The sequence below is a fragment of the Mercenaria mercenaria genome, chromosome 10 (assembly GCF_021730395.1).
Source record: "Mercenaria mercenaria strain notata chromosome 10, MADL_Memer_1, whole genome shotgun sequence".
NCBI lineage: Eukaryota > Metazoa > Mollusca > Bivalvia > Venerida > Veneridae > Mercenaria > Mercenaria mercenaria.
In genome coordinates this window covers 82,641,308-82,667,309 of record NC_069370.1, presented here as the reverse complement: position 1 = coordinate 82,667,309, position 26,002 = coordinate 82,641,308, and the positions used below count along the sequence as shown (strand labels likewise).

The following is a 26,002-nucleotide window of genomic DNA, read 5'->3' as shown; positions in this document are numbered from 1 at the left end:
TTTCTTAAATACCAACATCTTCTCTCATAGCTCTATACGATCCCATTTCATGCTTTGTGAAGCAAGTTTGCCTTTTAATGTCGCAATGTGTCTTTCTAGCTCTTTTCTTTCTTGAAGGAATATTAAAAAGTTCTCAAATCTGGGGACAGTATACGTTAATTTATTTTTGAAAATAAAGTATTTTGATAAAATTATCATATAATTTACCAAACAACGTGTTTGAGCTTGAGGGATGTTAAATAGGCCAAAACTAATACTACGGAAGTTTAAATCGATTTTCAAGTTATGTTTGTGAAAGAAAATTTAGCAAGTTTGACCAAAAATTTTGTATACATGTACAATCCCAAAATAAATGTTGAACTGTTTCTACATGCATGTTACAAAAGTCACAGAGACTGGACTGAGAAATATTACATTTATGAAAAAATTGTTGGTAGGAATAATCCGCATAACATATTTATATTGAAATACTCTCAACTTAGCCTCAATAGTAGTCTTAAAGGGTATCATATAGATACTCTTCCAAATTAAATTTACAAAACATTCGTTCCATTTTTGTTCTGCTGTTACGATTTTATTGTTATTATTATTTTCTAAATATTTATTGTACAAGATTTTGTTAGGTTTTTTCAACTGCATTATTTTATTAATAAGATAGTGTGCTTCTCCCACGTTTTCATTTACCTTTTCTGATTTTATTTTTTCTTTCCAGACAGAGGGTATATTTAATATAAGGGAATTGTAGTAAAGATAATATTTATTTCCAATTCCATAAATAGTTTGAAATTCCTCAAATTTATAGAATCGTTTGTTTTCATAGCTATACAAATCTTTAATCATTTTATCCCTTTCTCCCACCATGTTTTGTAGAAAATAGTTTTCCCTGATATTTTGATCAACGAATTATTCCAAATAATTTGTGTGGATACGTTTTTTAATATTTTTTTCAAAATTAATTTTTGACCAGCTTGAAATAACATTTTTAAGGAAGGTATTCTTAATTTTAGAAGTAATATCGGAGTTCATGAAGTTGCATTCAAAAAGCATTTTTTCCACCGATTTATTAATTTCCATTAAATAAGACGATTTCCAGCACCTTTATTGTCTGTGTTTAAAATTCGTTTCACCCAGCTAGCTTTTATTGCATTTACAAATGATTGCACATCAATCATTTTTAGACCACCATCCTTATAATCTTTTATAATTGTTTTTCGAGATATTTTGTCTGGCTTTCCATCCCAAAGAAACGAATAGAGGCGTCTAGTCAATTCAGAAAAATAATTATCTGGTGGATTTTCTAACACTGTTAAGGGGAAAACAATTTTTGGGAGAGCAAAAGTCTTTATTACTGTTATTTTTCCTAACAAGCTCAGTTTATGTTTTTTCCATTTATTTAAACATGCATATAATTCTTCAAATTTTTTGTCATAATTTAATTTTATTCGTTCAGTTTTTTTATTTGTAAAAACAATTCCTAGAGTGGTAGCTTGGTCTGATGTCCATTTAAATGGTTTCATTTTACAGAATATTTTTTCAGTGTAACGCAAAGAACCTGCTCTTAACACTGTTGATTTTTTTAAATTTAGTTTTAGCCCTGATATGAGACTAAAATTTTCGATGACGCTGATAAGTGCAGAGAATGACTGGTTTGAGCCATCTGTTATAAATGTTGCATCGTCTGCAAATAATGAGTTTTTTATTTCTTTATCTGCCATTGTTATACTTTAATATTTTTTTCATTTAAAATGGCTAGAGACAAAATTTCTATTGCAATTATGAACAAGTAAGGAGAAAGTGGACAGCCTTGGCGGACACCTCTTTCAATATTAAATAGTTCTGACAGATGTCCGTTATTTGAGACACATCCTTTTATATCGTGATAAAATGTCTTTACCCAGCATTTAATTGAATCGCCAAAGTTAAAGTATTCTAGTGTTTTCAAAAGGAATCTATGGTCAAGACTATCGAAAGCTTTTTCAAAATCTGCAAAAATAATAACCCGTCTTTGTTGTTGTCGTTTAAATGATCTATTACATCATATATCATCTGATATTTTCTCCAATGTACCTACCTTGGATAAATCCTGTTTGGCAGTTACTTATTACAGATGGAATTACTGATTTTATTCTATTTGCTATTGCTTTGGTGGCTATCTTGTAATCTATATTTCAAAGTGATATTGGTCTCCAGTTAGTTAAAAGGTTTAGCTCACTATTCTTTTTTGGAATCAGGTTTATAATGCTTTGTTTTTGTAATTCTGTTAAATTTCCGTTATCATAAGAATAATTGATTGAGTTTATAAATGATGTTTTTATGTCCGGCCAGAAAATTTTATAAAACTCTGTAGTCAAACCGTCAGATCCGGGGCTTTTTTCATTTTCATTTCTAAAAGGGCCTTTGCACATTTTTGCTCTGTAAGTTTACCTTCGCATGATAATTTTTTGTACTTCGTTTAGTTTAATATTATTCTCAGGAAAAAAGTCATAGTCTGTAATATCAATTTGTTTCTGTTTGTAAAGATTTTGATAATAGCCCTTAATTTCTGATATTATTTCATTTGATCCAGTTACCTCTGCACCGTTAATCAAAAGGTTTGAAATGACCTTACTTTCGCTTTTCTTTTTTTCAAGATTAGAGAAATATTTACTATTTTTATCCATTCCTTCAATATGTTGAGATTTTAATCTAACATAGTATCCTTGAGCTTTTAAAAAAGTAAATTTTTCAAGGTCGCTTTTTTTTGCTTTTGATTAACTCTTTTAAATCATTATTTGTTGGATCGTTTTGTCAGTTTCCCTTTTCTAATCTATCAATGGTTTTAATCAGTTCATTTTCATTTTCAGTATCTCGTTTCTTTTTATGTGAACAATATTTTATCGTAGTGTTTCTGATAGATCCTTTAATTAATTCCCATATTACATTCGGGTTTGCATTTTTGTTATATTCTTTTATTTCGTTGATGTTATTTCTTATTTGCTGTTGGTAACTATCGTCTAGAATAATCGAGTTATTTAGTTTGAAATACCCTGGTCCTCTTTCTTGTTCACACAGATCTATTTTTAGATACACTAAAGAATGGTCGGATCTTATTCCAGTTGTTATTTTACATGATTTAACTTTGTTAATAATATTGGCTGATATAAGAAAAAAATCTAACTGGCAAAATATTGGTATTCTGTGATTAGAGTGCCAAGTATATTGTTTTACATTTTCGTTTTTTATTCTCCATATATCATTTAAATCATAGCTGTCCATAATATTCATTAGCTTAGCTCTTGACTGTTTTTTCGTATCATTTCGTCCATTCTTTTTATCTTCATTAAAATTGAGAACTATATTAAAGTCACCGGCAATAATAAAAGTTTTATCGTCATTGCTTGCAGTAAAACGTTCTAATGTATTGAAAAAAATAATGTCATCATGTTTTGGAGCATATACATTAACCAACAGAATTTCCGACTCATTTATTTTAAACACTATACATTGAAGACGACCTTCTATTATTTCTATGTAGCTGTTTGTTTCAATGTTATCTGACACAAGTATACCTACACCTGTACTGTTTGAGCTATTTTCCGCTTAAAAATATTTTCCCGCCCCATTCATTTCCCAGTTGCAAAAATATTTTTTCTGACAATGAACTTCCTGTAAAAAGCAGATATCATACTTATTTTCTCTAAGCCAGTTAAATATTTGTTTTCGTTTCTTAGTATCTCCTAATCCTTTTACATTAAAAGTACATATTTTTGTTAACATGACTTATTATATAGAAGATCAGCAATAAACAGACACAATGCAACAAAGTATTACGGGATGTATTGAGAGCTGAATTCGGTTTGTAGACAAATAAAGTACATTTATCATGAAACCTCCATTCGTACATACAGGAAAAAAAACGTTACTTTCATTAATATGAAGAAAAAGAAAGAGCATTTGGATATAACGTATGGAAAAAAACACAATCTATTAATATCCATTTTTCCTTTGACCATTATACGATAAACATATTTAATTTTGATTACAGCAATGTGCATACATATCACATCAAAACCATTCTGTCGAGTCAATATTTCGTTTAAACAATATCAAGTCAGATCGTTTATATGTTCACAGTCCTGTTTTACACAAAATGTTTGTATAAATGTATTCTTCCATAATAGAAGGAAACTTACCGTTTAAACAGATAACCTTTTAAATCTGATTATAAATTATTCTTACTCTTTGTTAAAAATTGACTTCATCTGTACGCATTAAACGAATATCTATAAATGCTATTTCTACAGTAAAATGATTAAGAGCAAGTTACATATTCTTTTCCATTTGTTGTATCTGAACTTACAGTTACCTAGATATTTGTGAAAAAAACAACAACAAAAAAACAACAATTGCGTAATATTAATAGCTTGGCACCTCACTTATCGGTTGAAGAAAATTTTCATTAACTTGTAAAAACATTTAAGACGACAAATATATCAAATTATAGACGGAATACAATAAAATCTGCCCGAAATCAACGTTCTTCAATTATGAACGAAAAAACATCGAAAACGATTAAACTGAAGAAACTTTAAGTAACAGGCATTTCCATACCAAGCATGTTTACACTTGACCATAATTAAAATATCCATGTCTACAGTCTTAGTATATTTGCATTGTCTATATACAGTTATATATCCAGAGGTTAAAGTGTAGTACGTTGCTATTCAAAAGCTTGAAAATGTAATTTTATTTAAGACGATAATATAACTCGTGCCGTGCCGTACCGTGAAACCAGGACATTTCATTTAACCCCTGTATTATTTTTGTCTGAACTTTTTAGGCGAAACGAAAGACTAAAAATTTCAACCTGTATACAGAAAGAACACAACAATTGCTTTATATGATATTAGATAATTCATCAACAAAGAAAGTCCGTTTTTATGAGATAGCCTGCTTTATACATTTGCAGACCTGTATATCATGTTTTAAAATAAATTTTCAGTAACGAAACTATAATGAAGTACCCAACGCACCTAGTATATATAATGGTGGACAAACAAAAAACCCTAACACAATTCACTGTTGATTTAAAATCGGTTTCAAAAGGACATTTATATAAAAAAGAGCGCTTAGAACCAATCTGGCAGATGTTATAAATGTGTTAAAGATATTGTCAAAATAGAATAAAGGAATAGTTTACCTGAGTAAAGTTCAATTCAAAATCACAGATCATTTCATGGTAATATTATGTGATGTATGGAACGGTTTTATCTACACAACAGGAAAAAACTATTAACTGACTGCAATATAACATAGGATACTATACATTTTCTGGTATTCTATTTGGAATGTGCATAACTCATAAATTCAGGTTATACAGAAGTCATACTTTAAGAAGACTAAATACTATTATAGCAGCTGTGGACGCACCTTGCAGTCAGTTTATACATAAGGCATCCTTTACGAAGACTAAGTACTATTATAGCAGCTGCGGACGCACCTTCCAGTCAGTTTATACATAAGGCATCCTTTAAGAAGACTAAGTACTATTATAGCAGCTGAGGACGCACCTTGCAGTCAGTTTATACATAAGGCAACATTTAAGGAGACTGCTTACTGTAACAGCTGCGGACGCACCCCACAGTCAGTTTATACATAAGACATCCTTTAAGGAAACTGCTTATTGTAACAGCTGCGGACGCACCCCACAGTCAGATTATACATTAATTAATCCTATTTTGAACAGGAATATACAGTATAAAACTCGAGGACGATTTTCAGTCAGTTGATATATTAGGCCTCCATTGAAGAGCACTGTATACCTAGTCACAATAACAGCTGTGTGCGTACCCTAGAGTAAGCTTATATATTAAGCATGTTCGTCGTAGTAACCGAGAATACATTCTTGAGTCAGTTAATACATGATCCCAACATATTGCAATACTGCATACTATAACAGCTGCAGACGCACCTCCTATACACCTCCTAATCAGTTGATACATTAAGCCTCTCCTTAAAGGATGCCTTATGTATAAACTGACTGTGGGGTGCATCCTTAGCTGTTACAGTAAGCAGTCTCCTTAAAGGATGTCTTATGTATAAACTGACTGTGGGGTGCGTCCTCAGCTGTTACAGTAAGCAGTCTCCTTAAAGGATGTCTTATATATAAACTGACAGTGGGGTGCGTCCTCAGCTGTTATAGTAAGCAGTTTCCTTAAAGGATGCCTTATGTATTAACTGACTTTGAGGTGCCTCCGCAGCTGATGTAGTATTCAGTCTCCTTAAAGGATGCCTTATGTATAAACTGACTGCAAGGTGCGTCCGCAGCTGCTATAATAGTACTTAGTCTTCTTAAAGGATGCCTTATGTATAAACTGACTGCAAGGTGCGTCCGCAGCTGCTATAATAGTATTTAGTCTTCTTAAAGGATGTCTTATGTATAAACTGACTGCAAGGTCCGTCCGCAGCTGCTATAATTATATTTAGTCTTCTTAAAGGATGTCTTATGTATAAACTGACTGTGGGGTGCGTCCGCAGCTGTTACAGTAAGCAGTCTCCTTAAATGATGCCTTATATATAAACTGACAGTGGGGTGCGTCCTCAGCTGTTACAGTAAGCAGTTTCCTTAAAGGATGCCTTATGTATAAACTAACTGCAAGGTGCGTCCTCAGCTGTTACAGTAAGCAGTCTCCTTAAAGGAAGCCTTATGTATAAACTGACTGCAAGGTGCGTCTTCAGCTGTTACAGTAAGCAGTTTCCTTAAAGGATGCCTTATGTATTAACTGACTGTGGGGTGCGTCCGCAGCTGATGTAGTATTCAATCTCCTTAAAGGATGCCTTATGTATCAACTGACTGCAAGGTGCGTCCGCAGCTGCTATAATAGTATTTAGTCTTCTTAAAGGATGCCTTATGTATAAACTGACTGCAAGGTGCGTCCGCAGCTGCTATAATAGTATTTAGTCTTCTGAAAGGATGTCTTATGTATAAACTGACTGCAAGGTGCGTCCGCAGCTGCTATAATTATATTTAGTCTTCTTAAAGGATGCCTTATGTATAAACTGACTCTGGGGTGCGTCCGCTGCTGCTATAATAGTATTTAGTCTTCTTAAAGGATGTCTTATGTATAAACTGACGGTGGGGTGCGTCCGCAGCTGCTATAATAGTGCTAAGTCTTCTTAAAGGATGCCTTATGTATAAACTTACTGCAGGGTGCGTCCGCAGCTGCTATAATAGTATTTAGTCTTCTTAAAGTATGTCTTATGTATAAACTGACTGTGAGGTGCGTCCTCAACTGTTATAGTAAGCTGTCTCCTTAAAGGATGTCTTATGTATAAACTGACTGCAAGGTGCGTCCGCAGCTGCTATAATAGTATTTAGTCTTCTTAAAGGATGCCTTATGTATAAACTGACTGTGAGGTGCGTCCGCAGCTGCTATAATTATATTTAGTCTTCTTAAAGGATGTCTTATGTATAAACTGACTGTGGGGTGCGTCCGCAGCTGCTATAATAGTATTTAGTCTTCTTAAAGGATGTCTTATGTATAAACTGACTGCAAGGTGCGTCCGCAGCTGCTATAATAGTATTTAGACTTCTTAAAGTATGTCTTATGTATAAAATGACTGTGAGGTGCGTCCGCAGCTGTTATATTATGCAGTCTTCTTTAAGGATGACTTATGTATAAACTGACTTAGGGATCCATCCTCTTCTAGAATGAATATATCTCTTAATATCTCCTTATTTATAAACTGACTGTAAGGTACGTCCACAGCTCTTATAGTGTGCAGTCTACTTACATGGATGCCTTAGGTATATATTTACTCAGGGATCCGTCCTCCATTTCTACAATGTATATTTCTCTTTAATATATGTTTAATGTATAAGCAGACACTGAGGTGCATCCGCAGCTGTTATAGTATGCAGTCTTCTTTACTGATTCTGGGATCCGTCATGAATATTCCTCTTTGATATATGCTTAATATATAAGCTGAATCTAGGGACTTCGTCCGCAGTTGTTATGTTATGCAGTTTTTTTTTTTTAAAAAAGGAGGCCTAATATATCAAGTGACTCTGAGACGCGTCCTCAATTTCTAAACTGTATATCATTCTCCAATATAGGCTTAATGTATCAACTGACTAGGAGTTGCGTCTCCAGCTGTTATAGTATGCAGTATTGCAACTTTCATCTGTTATACATGCTTAATATATAAGCTTACTCTAGGGTACGCCCACAGCTGTTATTGTGACTAGGTATACAGTGCTCTTCAATGGAGGCCTAATATATCACCTGACTGAATTTCGTGCTCGATTTTTATACTGTATATTCCTGTTAAAAATAGGATTAATTAATGTATAAACTGACTGTGGGGTGCGTCCGCAGCTGTTACAGTAAGCAGTCTCCTTAAAGGATGTCTTATGTATAAACTGACTGTGGGGTGCGTCCGCAGCTGTTACAGTAAGCAGTCTCCTTAAAGGATGTCTTATGTATAAACTGACTGTGGGGTGCGTCCGCAGCTGTTACAGTAAGCAGTCTCCTTAAAGGATGCCTTATATATAAACTGACAGTGGGTGCGTCCTCAGCTGTTATAGTAAACAGTTTCTTTAAAGGATGCCTTATGTATTAACTGACTTTGAGGTGCGTCCGCAACTGATGTAGTATTCAGTCTCCTTAAAGGATGCCTTATGTATAAACTGACTGCTGTTACAGTAAGCAGTCTCCTTAAAGGATGTCTTATGTATAAACTGACTACATTCTATAAAATCTATGAGTGCAGATCAGTGTCAGTATATATATTTTGCCTTTATTAAAGAAGACTTTACATACATTTTGCTTCTTGTTAAAAAAAGACTTTGTACTAAAAAAGCTGCGGACACACCTTAGAGTCAGATTATACATTAAGCTTGTATTAAGAGGAAGGAATATTAAGTATAGAAAGAAACAGAAGACATGTCTCAGAGTCGGTTTATGCATTTCGCCTCTATTTAAGAATACTATACATATTATATAAGTTGCATATACGCATCTTATAGTCAGCTTATACAGAATAAAAATCGTGGACGCATCTCAGAGTCACTAGATTTATTTGAGAGAGGTCCATACTGTTAAAGTTGCGGACGCACCTCAGAGTCAGTTTACATATTTATAGCCTGTATTTAGAAAGACTACATATCATAAAAGCTAAACTGAGGCATTATTTATATAACAGTTGTGGGTGCCTTTCAGAGTCAGGTTAAATAGTTTAAAAAGCGGTATTAATGAGAAATGTACATTATATAAATCGAGGATACACCTCAGAGTAAGGTGATACATTTTAAGTCATTATTAAAGAGGAATACCTTGGATAAAAGTTGAGCTGAAAAAATTTCCTTTATCAAAGTCTGTCAAAAAGTATGACTGTGTGGTATAGGTGTAATTTAATTTATTGTTTTCTGTATCTTATAAGAAATATAACACCACCAGTGTGGTGTTTTCAGTTCATTTAATAGTTATAATGACTAATATTAACGATTTACAAACATGATGCTAAGCAAACACCCTTGAATATTGAAGAGTACATACATGCTCATCAAAAATCACTCAGCTAAGGAAATGTAGAAACTGTCTGCAAAATTCTACCAGAATCTCATATCAAAAGTAATACTAAAAACAATCTGACGGTCCCCTAAAGCTTTAACGTATAAAGTCCTCTTGAAAAATGAATTGATGTATAATTTACTCGGACATGCATCCTCAATGTGCATAGTATACGTTTAACTTTGTATTATATCGGGGCGTTATGTATAATCACACTACGATGTCTTCAACTCTCAACGTGTTAGCCCTCATTTATAAAGACATAAAATGTATAACCTTACTCTGAAGCGCATCCTTAATTTCTAATACATGGTTAATTTTCAACATTACTCTCAGGAAAATCCTCAACTGTTCTAATATACCGTCGTTAATTTTGACATAATGTATAATCATATTTTGAGGTGTATGTAGTGTATATTATATTCCTTTTTAATACAGGCGTAATGTATAACTTTACCCTGAGGTGCGTACACAGCTGTTACAGTATAAGTTCTCATTAATAGATGCTTGGTATATATAACCTGACTCTGAAGAGCGTCCTAAAGGTAATCTTTAGTAGAGACATAATGTATAACCTTACTCCAAGGTACGTTCTCTACGGATACGTATATTGACCCCCCTTATATATGCATCATATAACTTGAATATTAATGAAATATCTTGTTTCTAAGATATGAAACTAAATATATGCTATAACTTTTACCACAAATTATTCTTGTCAAATCATATAAAATGTTTTGATCGAACATATTTATGTTTATAAACAGAAGTATGTATGTAACAGATGTATATATTGACGTATGTTTGTAATCTCAAATGAAAGAAGTTACGTTTTATGAAGACAAATAACCCCTTCTTTAAAGATGATTTTTATCTCCGTAAATAAACATCTGTTAAGTATTCGTTTATAATTACAAAATGACGTCACCAGCGCGCGCGTTTTCCTGCAGTCAAGAGGGAAGATGGCTCACCGCACCCCAATGAAATATTTCTTGAACCGGGTCTGCTATACATACACTTTGTATTCTTAAAACGATAGCTGACATCAGACATACTATTGTATTTTTTTAAATCTCAGATCTCCTAATGCAGCTTTAGTAAATATAAATAAATTTTGAATTCTTCGTTCGAAAAGAAAGAAAATGCTTCTAAAACCCTTTGCCATTGGTTTCTATGGTGGATGATTTCTGCCATGGGCGGGGCGAAAACACGAAAACTCGACAAAAGCCTAATTTGTCGTGTTTTCGTGTTGTCGTGTCGGCAGGGCGAAAACGCAAAAACCGACACATTTTACGCGAAAATTCGACGTTTAGAGGACGCCGACACGACAAATTTATCTGTCGAATTTTCGTGTTGGCGGGTATAAATATGTCGTGTTGGCGCCCTTTATTTGTCGTGTTTTCGTGTTTTTGCACCGCCAACACGATAACATGACAAATACCTTACCTGTCCAGTGTTTGTGTTTTCTCCCCGCCTACACGAAAACACGACAAATACATTACTTTTGAGTTTACGTGTTTTCGCCCCGCCGACATGACAACATGAAAAACGCTACAAATACTTTTTAGACATCGTAGAGTTACTCTGAAACCTAAATGGTGTCTAGTTTCTGCCATTTCATGTTCCTTCTTTTAAAATGTTGTCAAATAGTTTTTATACATAAAACATGTGATATTTAACATTTTCCAGCTTTTTAATGGTGGAGGAAGACCCCAGTTGCCCCTCCGTGCATTATTTCATCACGAACGGGCACCTGGGTAGAACCATCGACCTTCCGTAAGCCAGCTGGATGGCTTCCTCACATGAAGAATTCAACGCCCCGAGTGAGGCTCGAACCCACATCGATGAGGGGCAAGTGATTTGAAGTCAGCGACCTTAACCACTCGGCCACGGAGGCCCCTTCGTACTTAAATAACACTTTGATAAATGCGCGTAATGGATAATTATCAAAACATGTCATTCGATCAGATTACTTATTTATGTGGAATAAATAAATAACTTAACGGAAAAATTCGCTTATGTAGTGCTTTACATATAAACTAAAACAACAGCTATTGATAATTTGCTAAATATTTAGAAATACAGCTTACTTTATATATTAAATATATACATAATCATTTGAAGGACTACCTTCACATTCACCAATAAATATAACTTGATTAAACCTTCCCATTCGTTTTATATATTATAAATATAAGGGGGGTCAATATACGTTTCCGTAGTTCTCAATTTCTGTAGTACATGACACAACTGTAACCTTACTCTGACGTGAGTCCACAACTTTTGTATTTTATGTTCCTCGTAAGAAAAAAAAAGATTAGCCTTACTCTGAGATGCTTCCTCAACGTTTATAATATATAATCCGTTAAAAATCAACGATATTTATTTTAAAACATACAGATAACATGTACAACAAATTTTACCGTTTAAATACTTGGATTAGAAAACAAGCTAGTAGCTAATTATTAACTTATAAATTCCTTCCCAAGCCTTTCAATAGAAGCTTAATGTATTACCTGACTCTGAAGAGCGTTCACAGCTTTTCCAGTAGTAGGGTCGAATACAGGCAGACTCTGGGTTGTTTCCTCAATTTCTATACTATGTTTTCTTGACTTAATATTTAACCTGACCCTGAGGAGCGTCCTCAACTATCATTATATACATATATTATAGAAATTGAGTACACACCTCGGAGAAAGGTGACACATTAAGCATATCTTATGAAAGTTGAGGACGCACCTCAGGGTCAGATTATAAACAACACCACTATTTAAATGGAAATAAAGACGCTTTCCAGAATCATGTTACAAGACTCGTCTTTAGAGCAGGCATAATCAGTTAAATACGTCCATTACTTTTGTTGACACCCATCTCAAATAAAGAGTAATAATGAAAGAAAAAAAAAGTAAAATAAAATAAAAAGAAACAACAGAAACACAAAAACAATCTTCTTCCGCTAATTTTCATTAAATCCTTAGCAGTACTACAGTATATTTAAATGATCTATAAATAGGTTTTTCCCCCTTTGTCTACTGAGAAAATCAGGAGTGTTTTTTTTTTTTTTCTTTTTTTTTTTCTTTTTTGCGCTAAATTAAAGTTTGGGTGTAACACGGGCTGTCCCCCGCACTATCATAAAATGAGAAGGCAAACCTTCTCGCACTCTGCTCCCTGCTCTCATAAATGCCTATGTTCAATAGCTTTATTATACATTTTACTATAATTATATGGACCGCCAAGGTATCGTTTTCTGGCTCCATATTACACCCCCACTAAAATAAAATTATATTAAAGCTTTATATATCATCTAGATCTATTTCAGTTTAGATAGATCTATATTTCTATTATCTATAAAAACTTTTGGTAGATCTATTACGGTAATTAATTAATTTATCGCCCGGGTTCGTATTAATTTAAGTACTACAATGAACATGTGTAATAGTTTACAAGTTCGATTTAAATATCACTGATGAGTGCTTTCAATATAGGCTACTTAATGATTTAAACGTCTTTGTTCGTTTCTAGCTGTTGCATGCCACCGCTGACAACTTTATCATAATATCATCGCTCCACCTACTTACTACGGACCGCCTATAACTGTATGATTAACTGTATGATGCGTCCGATTTCCTGACTGTAGAGTGCGTCTTCGTATGTCTACGTATTGGGGTACATTGGCAAAGAAGGGAATACTTGTTAGACATCGGCTTAAAATACGGAGTAGGCCGAAAACTAGCGAACAGTCTCGACAGCAGATTTACCTGGCCAAACTTATTATCGGCTTTTGTGGCGATTTTCGCGATGGGTCTAATTTTCCTATATGCTTAATTTGCAGGAAAATATATTATGCTATAAATGTACAGGCCGTGTGTGACCATAATATTAGGTAAATACACATTTCTCGTGCACATAAATGATTACTATGACATTTGTTTGTTTGGTTGTGTGGAAAGTCAATTTTAAGATTATAACAGTTGCGCGAAGTAACGTAACTTAAATCAACAGTGTCCTGGACTTCTAGTGTGCGCTAATACTTACTTGTTCTCTGTAACTTATTGGGCAACAACAAACTGGCCTTAAGTTGTCTTAAAACATATGCTACACCTAGTAATTGAATGTACCATTTCTGTCGTCATAGTCTTGTGTTCTTCCGCCTAATAAAAAAAAAAATATGCCGATAATTGTAACACGCTCGACAAAAAAAAGGAGATTTTAGCCATACATTATTTAAATGTCAACCTTATTGCATCATGCATTAGTGTTAACTCGGTATGCAGGCAATAGTCTTGAATTAGTACAATCATATAATTTATGCAAGTATAAGGTTTTCACAAATATTTTATGGCTTGTTTCAGGTTCATAAAATTTTTGTAAGGTGGCCAGGAAGTACTCACCACGCGTTCATGTTAGCGAACTCGTCCCTGCCATACATTCTTGAGGTAACAAATTGGTTGGCTGTAACAGGGTTTCGGATAAACGATGCTGATTACTTAAGTACTAAATATTCAAACTGAAGTGAAAACGATTCAGTAATGCAAAGAATGGCTAATTTTATAAACATGTATTAGATAATGAGTATTTTTTCCAAGATTGATTAAATGTTATCAAAATTCCCGTAATACTGAAAACAACCAGTTTAAACACAAGATCTGTATTGAAATATTATATTTAAATGCAAATGAGATTTGATATTTAAAAACATTTTCATGCTCTATCATATTCGAGCTTCCCCAGTCCTCTTGTCCAAAAGGCTGAAGAGGCCCTTGTCGCTTCCAACCTTTTCACTGCCATGTTCAGTAACATAAAGAGTAGTATAGGGGCCGGTTTGGCATCAAGAGTGCGCATGCGTGAATGACGTCATGCGCAGCGGCCATTTTGAATTTTATTTTTAGAATGACATCATCTTCCTATTTTAAGAATGACCTCACTCTGCTATTTATATCTCCCAGAAGTATATAGAGCTGACTTATATACCTATCTAGGGCGTGTTCGCGCACATTGAGGGTCAGGTGCTCAGCCCTAGACGGGGAGATACCATGAAAACAAAATATTTCAAGAAAATCAAATAAATATTAATTATATTTGAACATATAGATTTATCTATAACCTAAATGAATAAATACATTGTATGGTAAACAAAGACTTATTAAAAATAAGCATAATAATTATCACATTTTTAATTTAAACCATTAAGCTTTATTTAAGATAGCTACTTTAGAGTAACGTGTAACTGAAAATAAAGTATTACATTTTTGTCGACGATGTTTCCTCCTTGGCGTCCACTGACCAAATGACTGCAATCATAAGCGTATTATTCCTAAATGCGCATGCTCGGACCTATTTTTCATAAGACTTCATAAGCTATATTTAGATAAGGTCATGAGTGCATCAAACGTGATCATGGTCAAATGTCTAGCGTGTGTTGATTTAAGGCCGGATAGACGGACAATAAAAAGTAAACATGTCAAAGTTAATCCCTTTAAAGTCGCCACAATGTCTGGCGTGTTTATTTAAGAGCGGATGCGTTAAACAATAGCCTATTCAACTGTCAAAGTTAATCCCTTTAAAGTCGCCACAATGTCTAGCGTCTGTTGACATATGGACGGATGCATTAACAAAGGCCTATTGATCTGTCCAAGTTAATCCGTGTATTGAGTACGGGAAGGGAGGTGACATCAGTCTGGGTCGCAATGGACCGAGTGCCTCTTTCATACCATCAATGATATGATGTTAAAGAATATTTTTCTTAAACAATTGCCAACATTTTTATGACCATCCAGAGTTTTAGAACCAGTAAAGGGCTTTTTAAGAAGGTGCTAAAATCATCAAATAAGACGTTTTAGGGTCCATTTTTACATTTTGGGTATCTGACATTTTTAAAAAGCCCAAAGGGTGTACTTTACCATAATCTAGGTGCCAACAGGAAATGAAGTCATTAAAATTTCAAAGTCATCGTACAGACTCGGGACCGGTACCGTTAGAAAGATCTTTTCGAGTAGGTTCAGAAAATATGTACAATTACGGGTCTATCTCTATCCGTTTTCCAGATATTGAGGTTTAAACCAGAATCATTCATCCGGAAACACCCGGCTTCATGCCTTTATTATTAAAGATAACCTAGGCATGTTGGGTATCTAACCGAAGGTCTCGACTAGTACTATAAGCTGGTACACTCAAACCGGAAGTGAAATCAATCACGCGTAAAATTCACATTTTCTGCACGTCCCTAGACTCGAACCTACACAAGCACAAGCACACGCGTACACACACACACACACATACACGCACACGCACATACACACACACACCCACACACACACACACACACACGCACACACACACGCACACACACACACACACACACGCACACACACACACACACACACACACACACACACACACACACGCACACGCACAATCACACACACACAAGCACACCCACACGCGCATACATGCATGCAAACAATATATGTAACATCATCAAAATATTCAAAATTATCAAAATCATTCGGGCCTATTACCCTAGTACACAGATTGTGTCTGCAACTTCATTAACAGGTATTACAATAATATATTCCTTTGTAGTTTTACATTTGTCATCTTTAGTTATTACAACAACATCATAGTCTCCGAAATTGAACATGCCAGTTCCACTACGGTGTAGATACTCCAACACATCACACAATATTTCATATAATATAATTTAGAACATCCAGAATTTTGAATTAACAGAGTATACACTTCAATTAATCGTACAAGTCTATGCATGAAATTCACCTTCAGCGGATATTAAGTATTAATATTTTTTGACTTGAGATCGGCTTAAGATAATGTATGAAATGAACTGGCCAATGTTGACACTAATACTTTGAAAACTGTAAAAGCGGATTAAATTTCGGTCAATTTTATGACTTTTAGGAGAAACTTATAGAAAAGAGTATTTTGTGTTATAAAACTTTTATAGTCCTTTAGGTACTGTCTTAAGTACAGATAGTCTAGAAAGCCTATTTCGACCATTCTAGGAATCGTCAAGATTTCAATAAACATAAATACTGTTAACATGAACAATCAGTTTTCCCCATTTCGTGACACACTTTCTATTCATCAATTCTGAGATGTTAATTTCATGTGATAGAATTCACAAAAATCTTTCATTTACATCCCCCATTCTCGATTCGATTTTCAACCGTTATCGAGTTATGACGTAACAGCGATTTTTAAACCTTCTTTCTTACACTTTGCAATAAACTCTTGAAACAGATAGCATTGGAAAGATCTCGTCGCATAGGTTCAGAAAATGTATAGATATTTACCTCTATCTAGATCCGTTCTCAAGATATTGGCGTTTAAAGATTGAAGTGACGTCATTGCAAACGTTTTTGAGCGGTAAATTCAAATTTCCCAACCAAAATTTTCAAAATGTAATTTCTCCTCTATTTGTGGACCGATTTTAATGATCTTGGTGTCAAACCAAAACGCTTGGCGAGACCTAAGTGTTGGTAGTAAACAACCGGAAATGAAATCACTCATGCGTAAAATATCGATTTTCTCCTTTATTACTCAACCGACTATACCCGTGTTTGGTATCCTACGAAAGGTTTTGACTAGTACTATTCCATTGTTTGCACTAAAAGAATATGGGGTCACTCACGCGTAAAATGCGTCAAAGTAAGCATACCTGATCCTTTCACTTTGAGATCAAAAGTGACAATGAACGAATTCACAGGGTAAAGTAAAATAAATAGAGCCAAAGCAACGTTCTGATTAGTCAGTATAACTTATAGCAATGCTCTGATTGGCTAATGATATGACGCATTCTGATTGATCACTCAGGGATCACACGTCATGTATAAGTCGTAAAGTAAATTTAACCATGATTGAAGGTGTTACGAGTTACTGTATATACCAACAACTCCTCCTCCACATCTCCTCCTCCTCCTCCTCCTCCACCTCCTCCTCCTCCTCCTCCTCCTCCACTCCTCCTCCTCCTCCTCCTCCTCCTCTCCTCCTTCTCCACTCCTCCTCCTCCTCCTCCTCCTCCTCCACCTCCACCTCCTCCTCCTCCTCCTCCTCCTCCTCCTCCACCTCCTCCTCCTCCTCCACCACCTCCTCCACTCCTCCTCCTCCCCTCCTCCTCCTCCTCCTCCTCCTCCACTCCTCCTCCTCCTCCTCCACCTCCTCCTCCACCTCCTTCACTCCTCCTCCTCCTCCACTCCTCCACCTCCACCTCCTCCTCCACCAACTCCTCCACTCCTCCTCCTCCCCTCCTCCTCCTCCTCCTCCTCTCCTCCTCTCCTCCTCCTCCTCCTCCTCCTCTTCCTTCTCCTCTGCCCCAAGAAAGCGTAAGAATGGCAAACAGAATAAAGCAGTGTCTTTTTGATAAAAGATACTTAAATCGGTTTCACAAATGAATAAGTGCCCTCTATGTCCCAGTCATTCTCTAGGCACGACGCCATGTGAGACATCAACGTAATAAGCATTGGAGTGGACGACCACACTGACTTTTTTTACCGCCATTACAAACATGGGACATCTCAAGAGAAACGGCGTTTCAACATCCATTTTCTACGGTCGTTTCAGGACCAAGTGGTAGTGGAAAAACTGAATGGAAAGAAAACTGCTATCATCAAATCTTGTAAGACCTCAGCCTCAGCGTATCATATGGTGGTTTGGACAATGGCAACCATTGTATGATGAACTTCAGCGTGAAATCCCCGGTGTTAAATTTGTACACGGTATTCCAGACTACTTGAATGATTCCCATATATAATGTTAGTCAAAAGGAACCTGCTGGTCTTTGACGACTGATGACTGAAGCTAATGCGATCAAGAATTGCTGATCTCTTTACGAAGGGCAGTCACCACAGGAACATATCTGTCGTATATCTCACCCAAAGTTTGTTTCCTCAAGGTAAAGCCTGCAGAGATATCGCTTTGAATTTGCAGTATCAGGTGCTATTTAATAACCTTGTTAACAGACAAAAGGTTTTCCTTTCAGGCTCGTGAGAGTCGGTAGCAATTCATATTCTTATGTACAAATTGGAATAATACAATGAGAGACAGTTTTTTTCTTACATATTTATTCGTGTATAAAACAATACCAAAGTTTACATTCTCTGAATCATCATAGACAAAAAATAAAAAACAGTGTGTAGACAAAACTTAAAAATTAGATAACAGAAACAGTAACACAGATGACATAATTTGAAATGCAAATGACAGAAATTTAATTTCAACACATATTAACATCAGTACATTGTATCTAACTTAATATCCATATGGTTCAGTGTCAAAATCTGCTATTTTTCTACGTTTTGTGTACACCTCTTGATATTTTTTGTTTTCTTCACGATTGACTATTTTCCTTTTTCTCTTATCTCTACACATTTTATGCGGATTTGTTACTGTAATGCTCGGACAACCTTTCGGATCGGTAACAATGTGTTTTACACTTTCAAAATTGATCAACTGACTATTTTTATAATTCAAAGTAATACCCCTAACCTTACACGTCTCTTTGTTTTTACTGGTTTTATAAGCGTAATTTTTAGGGCCACCAGACACAAACTCTACAATGTACTCCCCACCGTCAAGCTCATCTGTAAGTTCCCCCAAGTAATCACCTAATGGAGGATCATACTGTCCCGGGCGACTTACATATATCACACTGTCTGTATCATAATACAGTACCCTTTTATTAAGCTTTTCGACACACTGTAAAGTTTAAGTCTGGCCCAACAAGTTGTAAAAGTCGCTAAATAGATGTTGTTTTATTATCTTCGGGTTGACAGTCTTGTTTGAATTGCCATTCTACTTGTAACATGTCATTGGAAAGGATATGAAAATTGAGTGGTTGTGTCGTAGGATCAGAAAACATTGGAAGAAAAGGTTTGCCTGCGTTTCGTGAAAAACTCTGTCTGACGCACATTGAGACGTTGACCAAACTTACCCCAAAAGCTATTGAGACATAGTTTAGCCAGCGCCTCAAACCCGGATTCTTCCTAATGTTTGACCGATCCAATGAAACACCCTCTTTCTCCATATATTGAGTTATGTAATTCTTCATGTCTTGTTCATTTTGTATCCAGTCAGGGGAGCCGCTTGCCTCTTGCTTAAACTTTAAAAATGTGTTTATGTAATTGGCAAACAGTCCCCCTTCACTGGTTTTAGGGTCATATTGAGTTGTTTCCGCCCAGTGGTATACTTCATATATTTTCATAATGGTATAACCTAATCTTAAAGCGGTCTGGATCTCTGGAGTACACCACGTGCCAGTTAACGCTCTATCATCATCCGGGCAATCACAGGGGTTTTGGTTTTCATTATCTGCGCAGGTCCTACATAAAGGGAATTTCAGTTTGCCATTTGACCTATAAGGAAGGACGGGATGGTATAGACCTCTTGGTGGTACTTTTTTTACTTTGGCAATACCAAAGTACTCCTTTAAGTCATTAAAATCTTTCGTTATTATGACGGGGTGACCTACAGGATACTGGCAATACTTGTTGACCCAAGGATACAAACTAGTGAAATCCACATATTTGACTTGCTCGCTTTCATCAACTTGGTAGTAGAGTTTACTGGCATTGGTGCGCCCCCCGAAGAAACTTTCCTAGGATCTAATCTGTTCTGTTAAATCTAAATTATCAATGAAACGCTTCATCTCAGAATTTTGATTCTTTTGTTTTCTGAATTCATGGTCCCAAATACAAACATATTTCATTCCTAATTGTTCTATGTAGCTTTCTTTTTTAATGTCAATGCTAATAGTTCGTCTAAGATTGATTGGTTAGTGGATGACACGTATTTTCGCGATTATCAGTTGAAACAATCTCGGCATCCATGGAAGATGCACCCGTTGAACTCATACGCTGTGTTTGTTTCTTCACAATACCCATCTAATTTATATCGTGTACCTGGTAAAGATTTTTCGCCAATATTTAATGCGTGTTGAATTTTGATATTTTTAGTATGTGCCAACCATTCTAACCATTCTATAGAGACCTTACTATATTGATCATTGTAACACCGGGAGAATTTTTGCTATCATTGTACGTACAATTTTTTTCTCTCTCACTTCCTTTCCGGTCAGTTCGGTTTCATGGATCCATTCATTTTTGTGTAATACATACAGCTTTCCATCTACTAATTTTGCGGGTACTCAATCAGTTTCGTCCTCTAATTTTACTTTCCATTCTTCTTCTAAAAATTTGGTTCTTAAATACGTTCATGCAGACGGAAGCTATAGTCACGGAATCGAATGGATCTACGGATCGTACTAACTTTTTCTTCTTCCTGCCCTTTCTCATTTATTTTAAAACTCTTTCACCCGTAGCATTCATCAATAATTCTCTAAATTTTAAACACGCTTGTCTCAAAATATCAACATCACTTCTACAATATTCTAACATTTCTTTTCTAAAATCAAACACATCATTCTTTTTCTCACTCAACCATGCTAACAAATCAGATCTCTCTTTCTCACTCATAAAATCATGTCCGTAAAATTTAGCCTCTGGGTAGGGTCCTATATAATTTTGGTTTTCTTTTGTATTAAAATAATGAGGGAACCACCCCTTTTTCAATTCATCTAATCCAAAGGCTTTCGGTAACGCAGATAATTTCATGGGTAAAAAATTGAGACTGTCAATCACTTTAATATGTAAATCTTGCTCCAACGTCATATACATAATTTTGGATCCGCTATAAATGATTTTGTCGGGCCTAAGGGATTGGTCTATAAGGTATTCTAAAAGGAAATAACCGGCGTAGCCTTTCATATTGTGGGCAACAACTTTAAAGTATTTATGTTGATCAGAAAAACAACCATTCGCCAATTTTTCCGCGGTATCCATTCCTTCAAACGTGACTTCTCTAAACCCACATGTTCCGGGGCATGGCCCTTCATCTTCGTTAGCAGGCAACTCAGAGTTGTCACATTCTTCGCAACGGGTACCGCATTTTTTACATATAGACTCGGGCGTTAAGTCTTTATTAATGCATTCTGGACACACCGTATGGGCCACTACAAAATTGGGACGATGCGTGGTTTTACCGCACCATGACGTTCTACAATTTTGACATTTGGAGCAAGATTTACATACCTGTTGCGATTGGCAGTCTTTACAATCAATTTTCCTATTAGGTACATATCCATTTTCACACACTGATGTTTCATCCTGACTACACTCGAAATAAAAAAATATAAACTTTGGAATGTGATCTTCTTTCGCCGGGGTGGCTCTTAAATAACACAGATGTCCCTCCAATACATATTCGTTACATGAACTGCACATATACTCTCCGCACTGGTGTTCTTCTTTCTTGCGTTGATCTAATCTTAACACTTTATAGCATAAGGGGCACTTCCACCATTTGTTGCACTGTGAGGTTCCGCTGGGTTTTCCTTTATTTTTTCCTTTCTTATGTACTGGTATTTGTTTATGTTTTTGATAGCACTCTTCTGATCTACAGTCCATATTACAATCGTCGCAAGTTACTTCATTTTCCGTTTTAGGGCATGTGTCACGTTTGCATATGATACAATGTGTTTCGCATTGGTGTCTTTCTTTGTGGTCGTAATGTTTAAGACACTTTTCGCAAAAATATCTGGCGCTGAAGAAGCCTGTTATACTGGTAATGGCATGGAAGTGATTGTCGTCAACTAAGTATATGTAGATGCATGGACGCTCGTCGGAACTGGGGCTAGTTATGAATTTGTTACCCAACATGGCACTGATCACTATTACGCGTACTCCCAGGACTTCTTCAAACGCCGTGATATCTTCTAAACTCGCTGGTCTATCCATGGGTATTTGAGCTAATTGACTTATTGCAGCCGCCAACTGTCGTTGTTCATCTCTTTTCTTTTCCCTTAATTTTTTATAATAACTTTCTGGTACTTTCTGATTTTCTAGTATGAGTTGTAGATTACTCTTCTTTTGTCTGTTTTTGGTTATTTCTTTCCATTCTTCTGAAGTACAACGGTTGAGTTTTGCCCAGCTGACTCCAATCGCTCTGGCAATACACATCTGGTCGTCATTTTCTATGGTGACTATAGATGTTTTCAACTGTAACGAATTGTTTTTTCCTTTTAGTTTAGTTATTCTTCGTCTCGGTCCACCACTTCCTTTTGGTAAATCAATGGATCCTACTGAAATATCAAAACTCTCATCTATACAGAGGTCTTTATTACTGTTGAGTACTTTCTCAATAGTTTCCATTACTCTGTCTGCGTTTAACTGGTCCCAGGGCTGGAGAGGAACAACAATAGGGTCATGAAGTCCTTGGTGATGTATGACAACACGACCTAAATCGTTTCCCGCCAAATCGCCCCGGGCTTCCTCCAACACGTCGTCAAACATTTGATGGAGACCTTGCCTCACATCTTCTAGTCTTTCTCCTCTATACTGTTAATTGATTTTGACTTGATATGTCCTGTCCACTGCCGCATTTTTTGCATACGCTTTTTCTGATTTTTTTCTGATTGTATATTGAAGTCCATGGGGGTCGGATCTACTAGACGGACCTGGTTGGGGCTCTTCTCCACCACCTATCTGTAACCCTGGTGATGTAGGGTGCCACTCCCCATCTTGAATACAAGCAGCTGCGTTTTTTTTCTTCCATCTCGTCATCAAATAGTAACGCTTTAATACACTCTTCAACTTCTCCTGCTCTCTTACATATTCCAGGGCCAACTCCATATCGTTTGTGTTCTGGTCAGTTGGCTCTCCAAAATGTTGAAGTATGTTATTCAACTCTTCCTCGACAAAGTTATTACCATATTGTGGGTTCCTCAATTGAAACAAACGGAACCGCACCCACGGGGAATCCTGTATCCCCCACGTCGCCGCAAAATTCATGAGCTCATCTGCGTCGGTGAAAGTATTCACCATCATCTCAAACGTTGCTGCTATATTTTCCATGTTGCCGATATGAATTCTAAAGTTAGAATGATTTAACTGACTCGAGCGCGTTCTTATATACTTACCACAAAGCATTTCAAAACGAGGCTTGTATTTTTAGTAAGAACGTCATTTATCTCAATTCTGATTGGTCAATTAAAAATAGTAATACTGGTTTAAACTAGTCAAACTTGAACCGTCAAAGAATGGACAAGTTGAAAAGAGTACCTTTGTTAGAGGATTAAATCTTTATGTCAATACTTCTATTGATAAAATCAATATCCATTATACTGCATCCGTCCATAAGTCAACATAAGTCAGACACTACGGCGACTTTAAAGAGATTAAATTTGATAGTTGAATAGGCTATTGTTAACGTATCCGCTCTTAAATAAATAAACGCCAGACATTGTGGCGACTTTAAAGGGATTAAATTTGATAGTTGAATAGGCTATTGTTAACGTATCCGCTCTTAAATAAATAAACGCCAGACATTGTGGCGACTTTAAAGGGATTAACTTTGACATGTTTACTTTTTATTGTCCGCCTATCCGGCCTTAAATCAACACACGCTAGACGTTCTGACCCTGATCACGTTTGATTCACTCATGATCTTAACTAAATATAGCTTATGAAGTCATTATGAAAAATAGGTCCGAGCATGCGCATTTAGGAATAATACGCTTATGATTGGAGTCATTTTGTCAGTGGACGCCAAGGAGCAAACATCGTTGGCAAAAATGTAATACTTTATTTTAAGTTATAATGTACTTATTTTAAAGAATGTTTTATGTTTTAGTTTAAATGGAATAAATATTTTGCTTATCATTAATAAGTTCTTTGATTACCATACAATGTATATTACGTTATAGATAAATCTATATGATTATTAATTAAACATTATTGATATATAGTTTTTGTTTTCATGTTATCTCCCCGTCTAGGGCTGAGCACCTGACCCTCAATGTGCGCGAACACGCCCTAGATAGGTATATAAGTCAGCTCTATATACTTCTGGGAGATATAAATAGCAGAGTGAGGTCATTCTTAAAATAGGAAGATGATGTCATTCTAAAAATAAAATTCAAAATGGCCGCTGCGCATGACGTCATTCACGCATGCGCACTCTTGATGCCAAACCGGCCCCTATACTACTATAAAGTATAGTGTCACGTAACAGAGCAAACTTAGAAAATGAAAGTTCATTGTGTAGATATCACTTTAAGCTGAATTTTTGCTTATCAAAAGCAACCTGACATGTACTAGTATAGGTATGTCCAATGTACTTGAAGGACTGTATATTCGTATGTGACTCACATACGGCTACACTATTAGGCTAGTCACAGAGACCCGCATAACTAGCCACGGTCATATAAAACCTTGCTAACACATGGAAAAGATAACAATAAAGCGCAATTCTTGTATTAGCCAGCCATAATATTTTGTCCTGAATATGAGTACTTTACATCTTTCATACTAAAGAACCAGGGAAACTAATGGACTTCTATATCTTGCATTATTATACCTCACATTAATGTCCAATGCAAATTTCCCATTAGTTTAACTTTAATGATATACAATATTCCCCAGTGATTTTATATCACATGCGCAAAATCGTTATTTTCAATTTCTGCGCAGGTGATATGATTAATTTCATATCACATGCGCAACAGCGTTAATTTGTTTTTCTGCGCATCTGAGCCGATAAATTTTCAGACGAGGCGCTTATATAATTATACGTTAGGATTAAATTACCCTTTTCTCTTGCATGTGCAAAAACGGCCGAATTTTCTTTTTTATGCTACGTGCAAAATATTTCGAAAACATTTTTTTCATCAAATATTGAATCGAAACTACCACAATAAGTTTTGAAATCATCTAACTAAGAAAATGAGTGCTCACACTTATATGTTTCATTTAGATAAAAGTAAGTTATCGCCGTTTCTCGAATGCTACTGATTGACGCAATGTTGAAATATTAGAATAAATATAGGAGTCAGCGATATGTAAACGTCTCGACTAAATCTATCAAAAAAGTCTTATTACACAGGAAAGTCGCCACAAATTATGAGTGCTAACAAGTAAAGACTCTTTAATTCTGTCTTCATTATTTGGTTAGTAATTACTTTTTAATGTGAAATAAATTATTATGTTGATTTTCCAGTAAATGCTTTGGCCCTTATAAGCTTTCGGTATAATAAAATAAATTATGCATTCCTGAGAGGGTAATATGAAAAATGTTCACCGCGAGATATATGAATACTGACCGAGGCGCCAGCCGAGGTCTATATTCATATTTCGAGGGGAAATATACTATTATTTAACTATACTATATATTTATATACTATCCGCAAACCTTTACCATTGACAAAAGTCTTCTGCATGAATCGCCTATATAGGTTAGTTGTGGCAACTAAAAATAAGCAACCAAATGACAGTGAAACTCCTAAAAACAGGAATGCCTGAATTATCATTATTATTTATTATTATTATACCAGAGTTATACATTTACATATCTCAAACGCAGCCTCTCAGGGCGCGAAATTCATC

At 35.6% G+C, this 26,002-nt stretch overlaps 1 protein-coding gene across 1 annotated transcript in view; it reads right to left on the bottom strand.

The window, feature by feature from the left end:
• Nucleotides 1-22,912, bottom strand: part of LOC128546475 (uncharacterized) — a 71,394-nt gene extending 48,482 nt beyond the window's left edge. The window contains exons 1-4 of the mRNA XM_053517031.1: nt 22,273-22,912; nt 20,878-21,075; nt 19,053-19,219; nt 12,068-12,199 (exon numbers count right to left, since the gene is read on the bottom strand). Coding sequence (XP_053373006.1) covers nt 12,068-12,199; nt 19,053-19,219; nt 20,878-21,075; nt 22,273-22,912 — 1,137 coding nt within the window. The remainder of the gene's footprint in view (nt 1-12,067; nt 12,200-19,052; nt 19,220-20,877; nt 21,076-22,272) is intronic.
• Between the last annotated feature and the right edge of the window lie 3,090 nt (nt 22,913-26,002).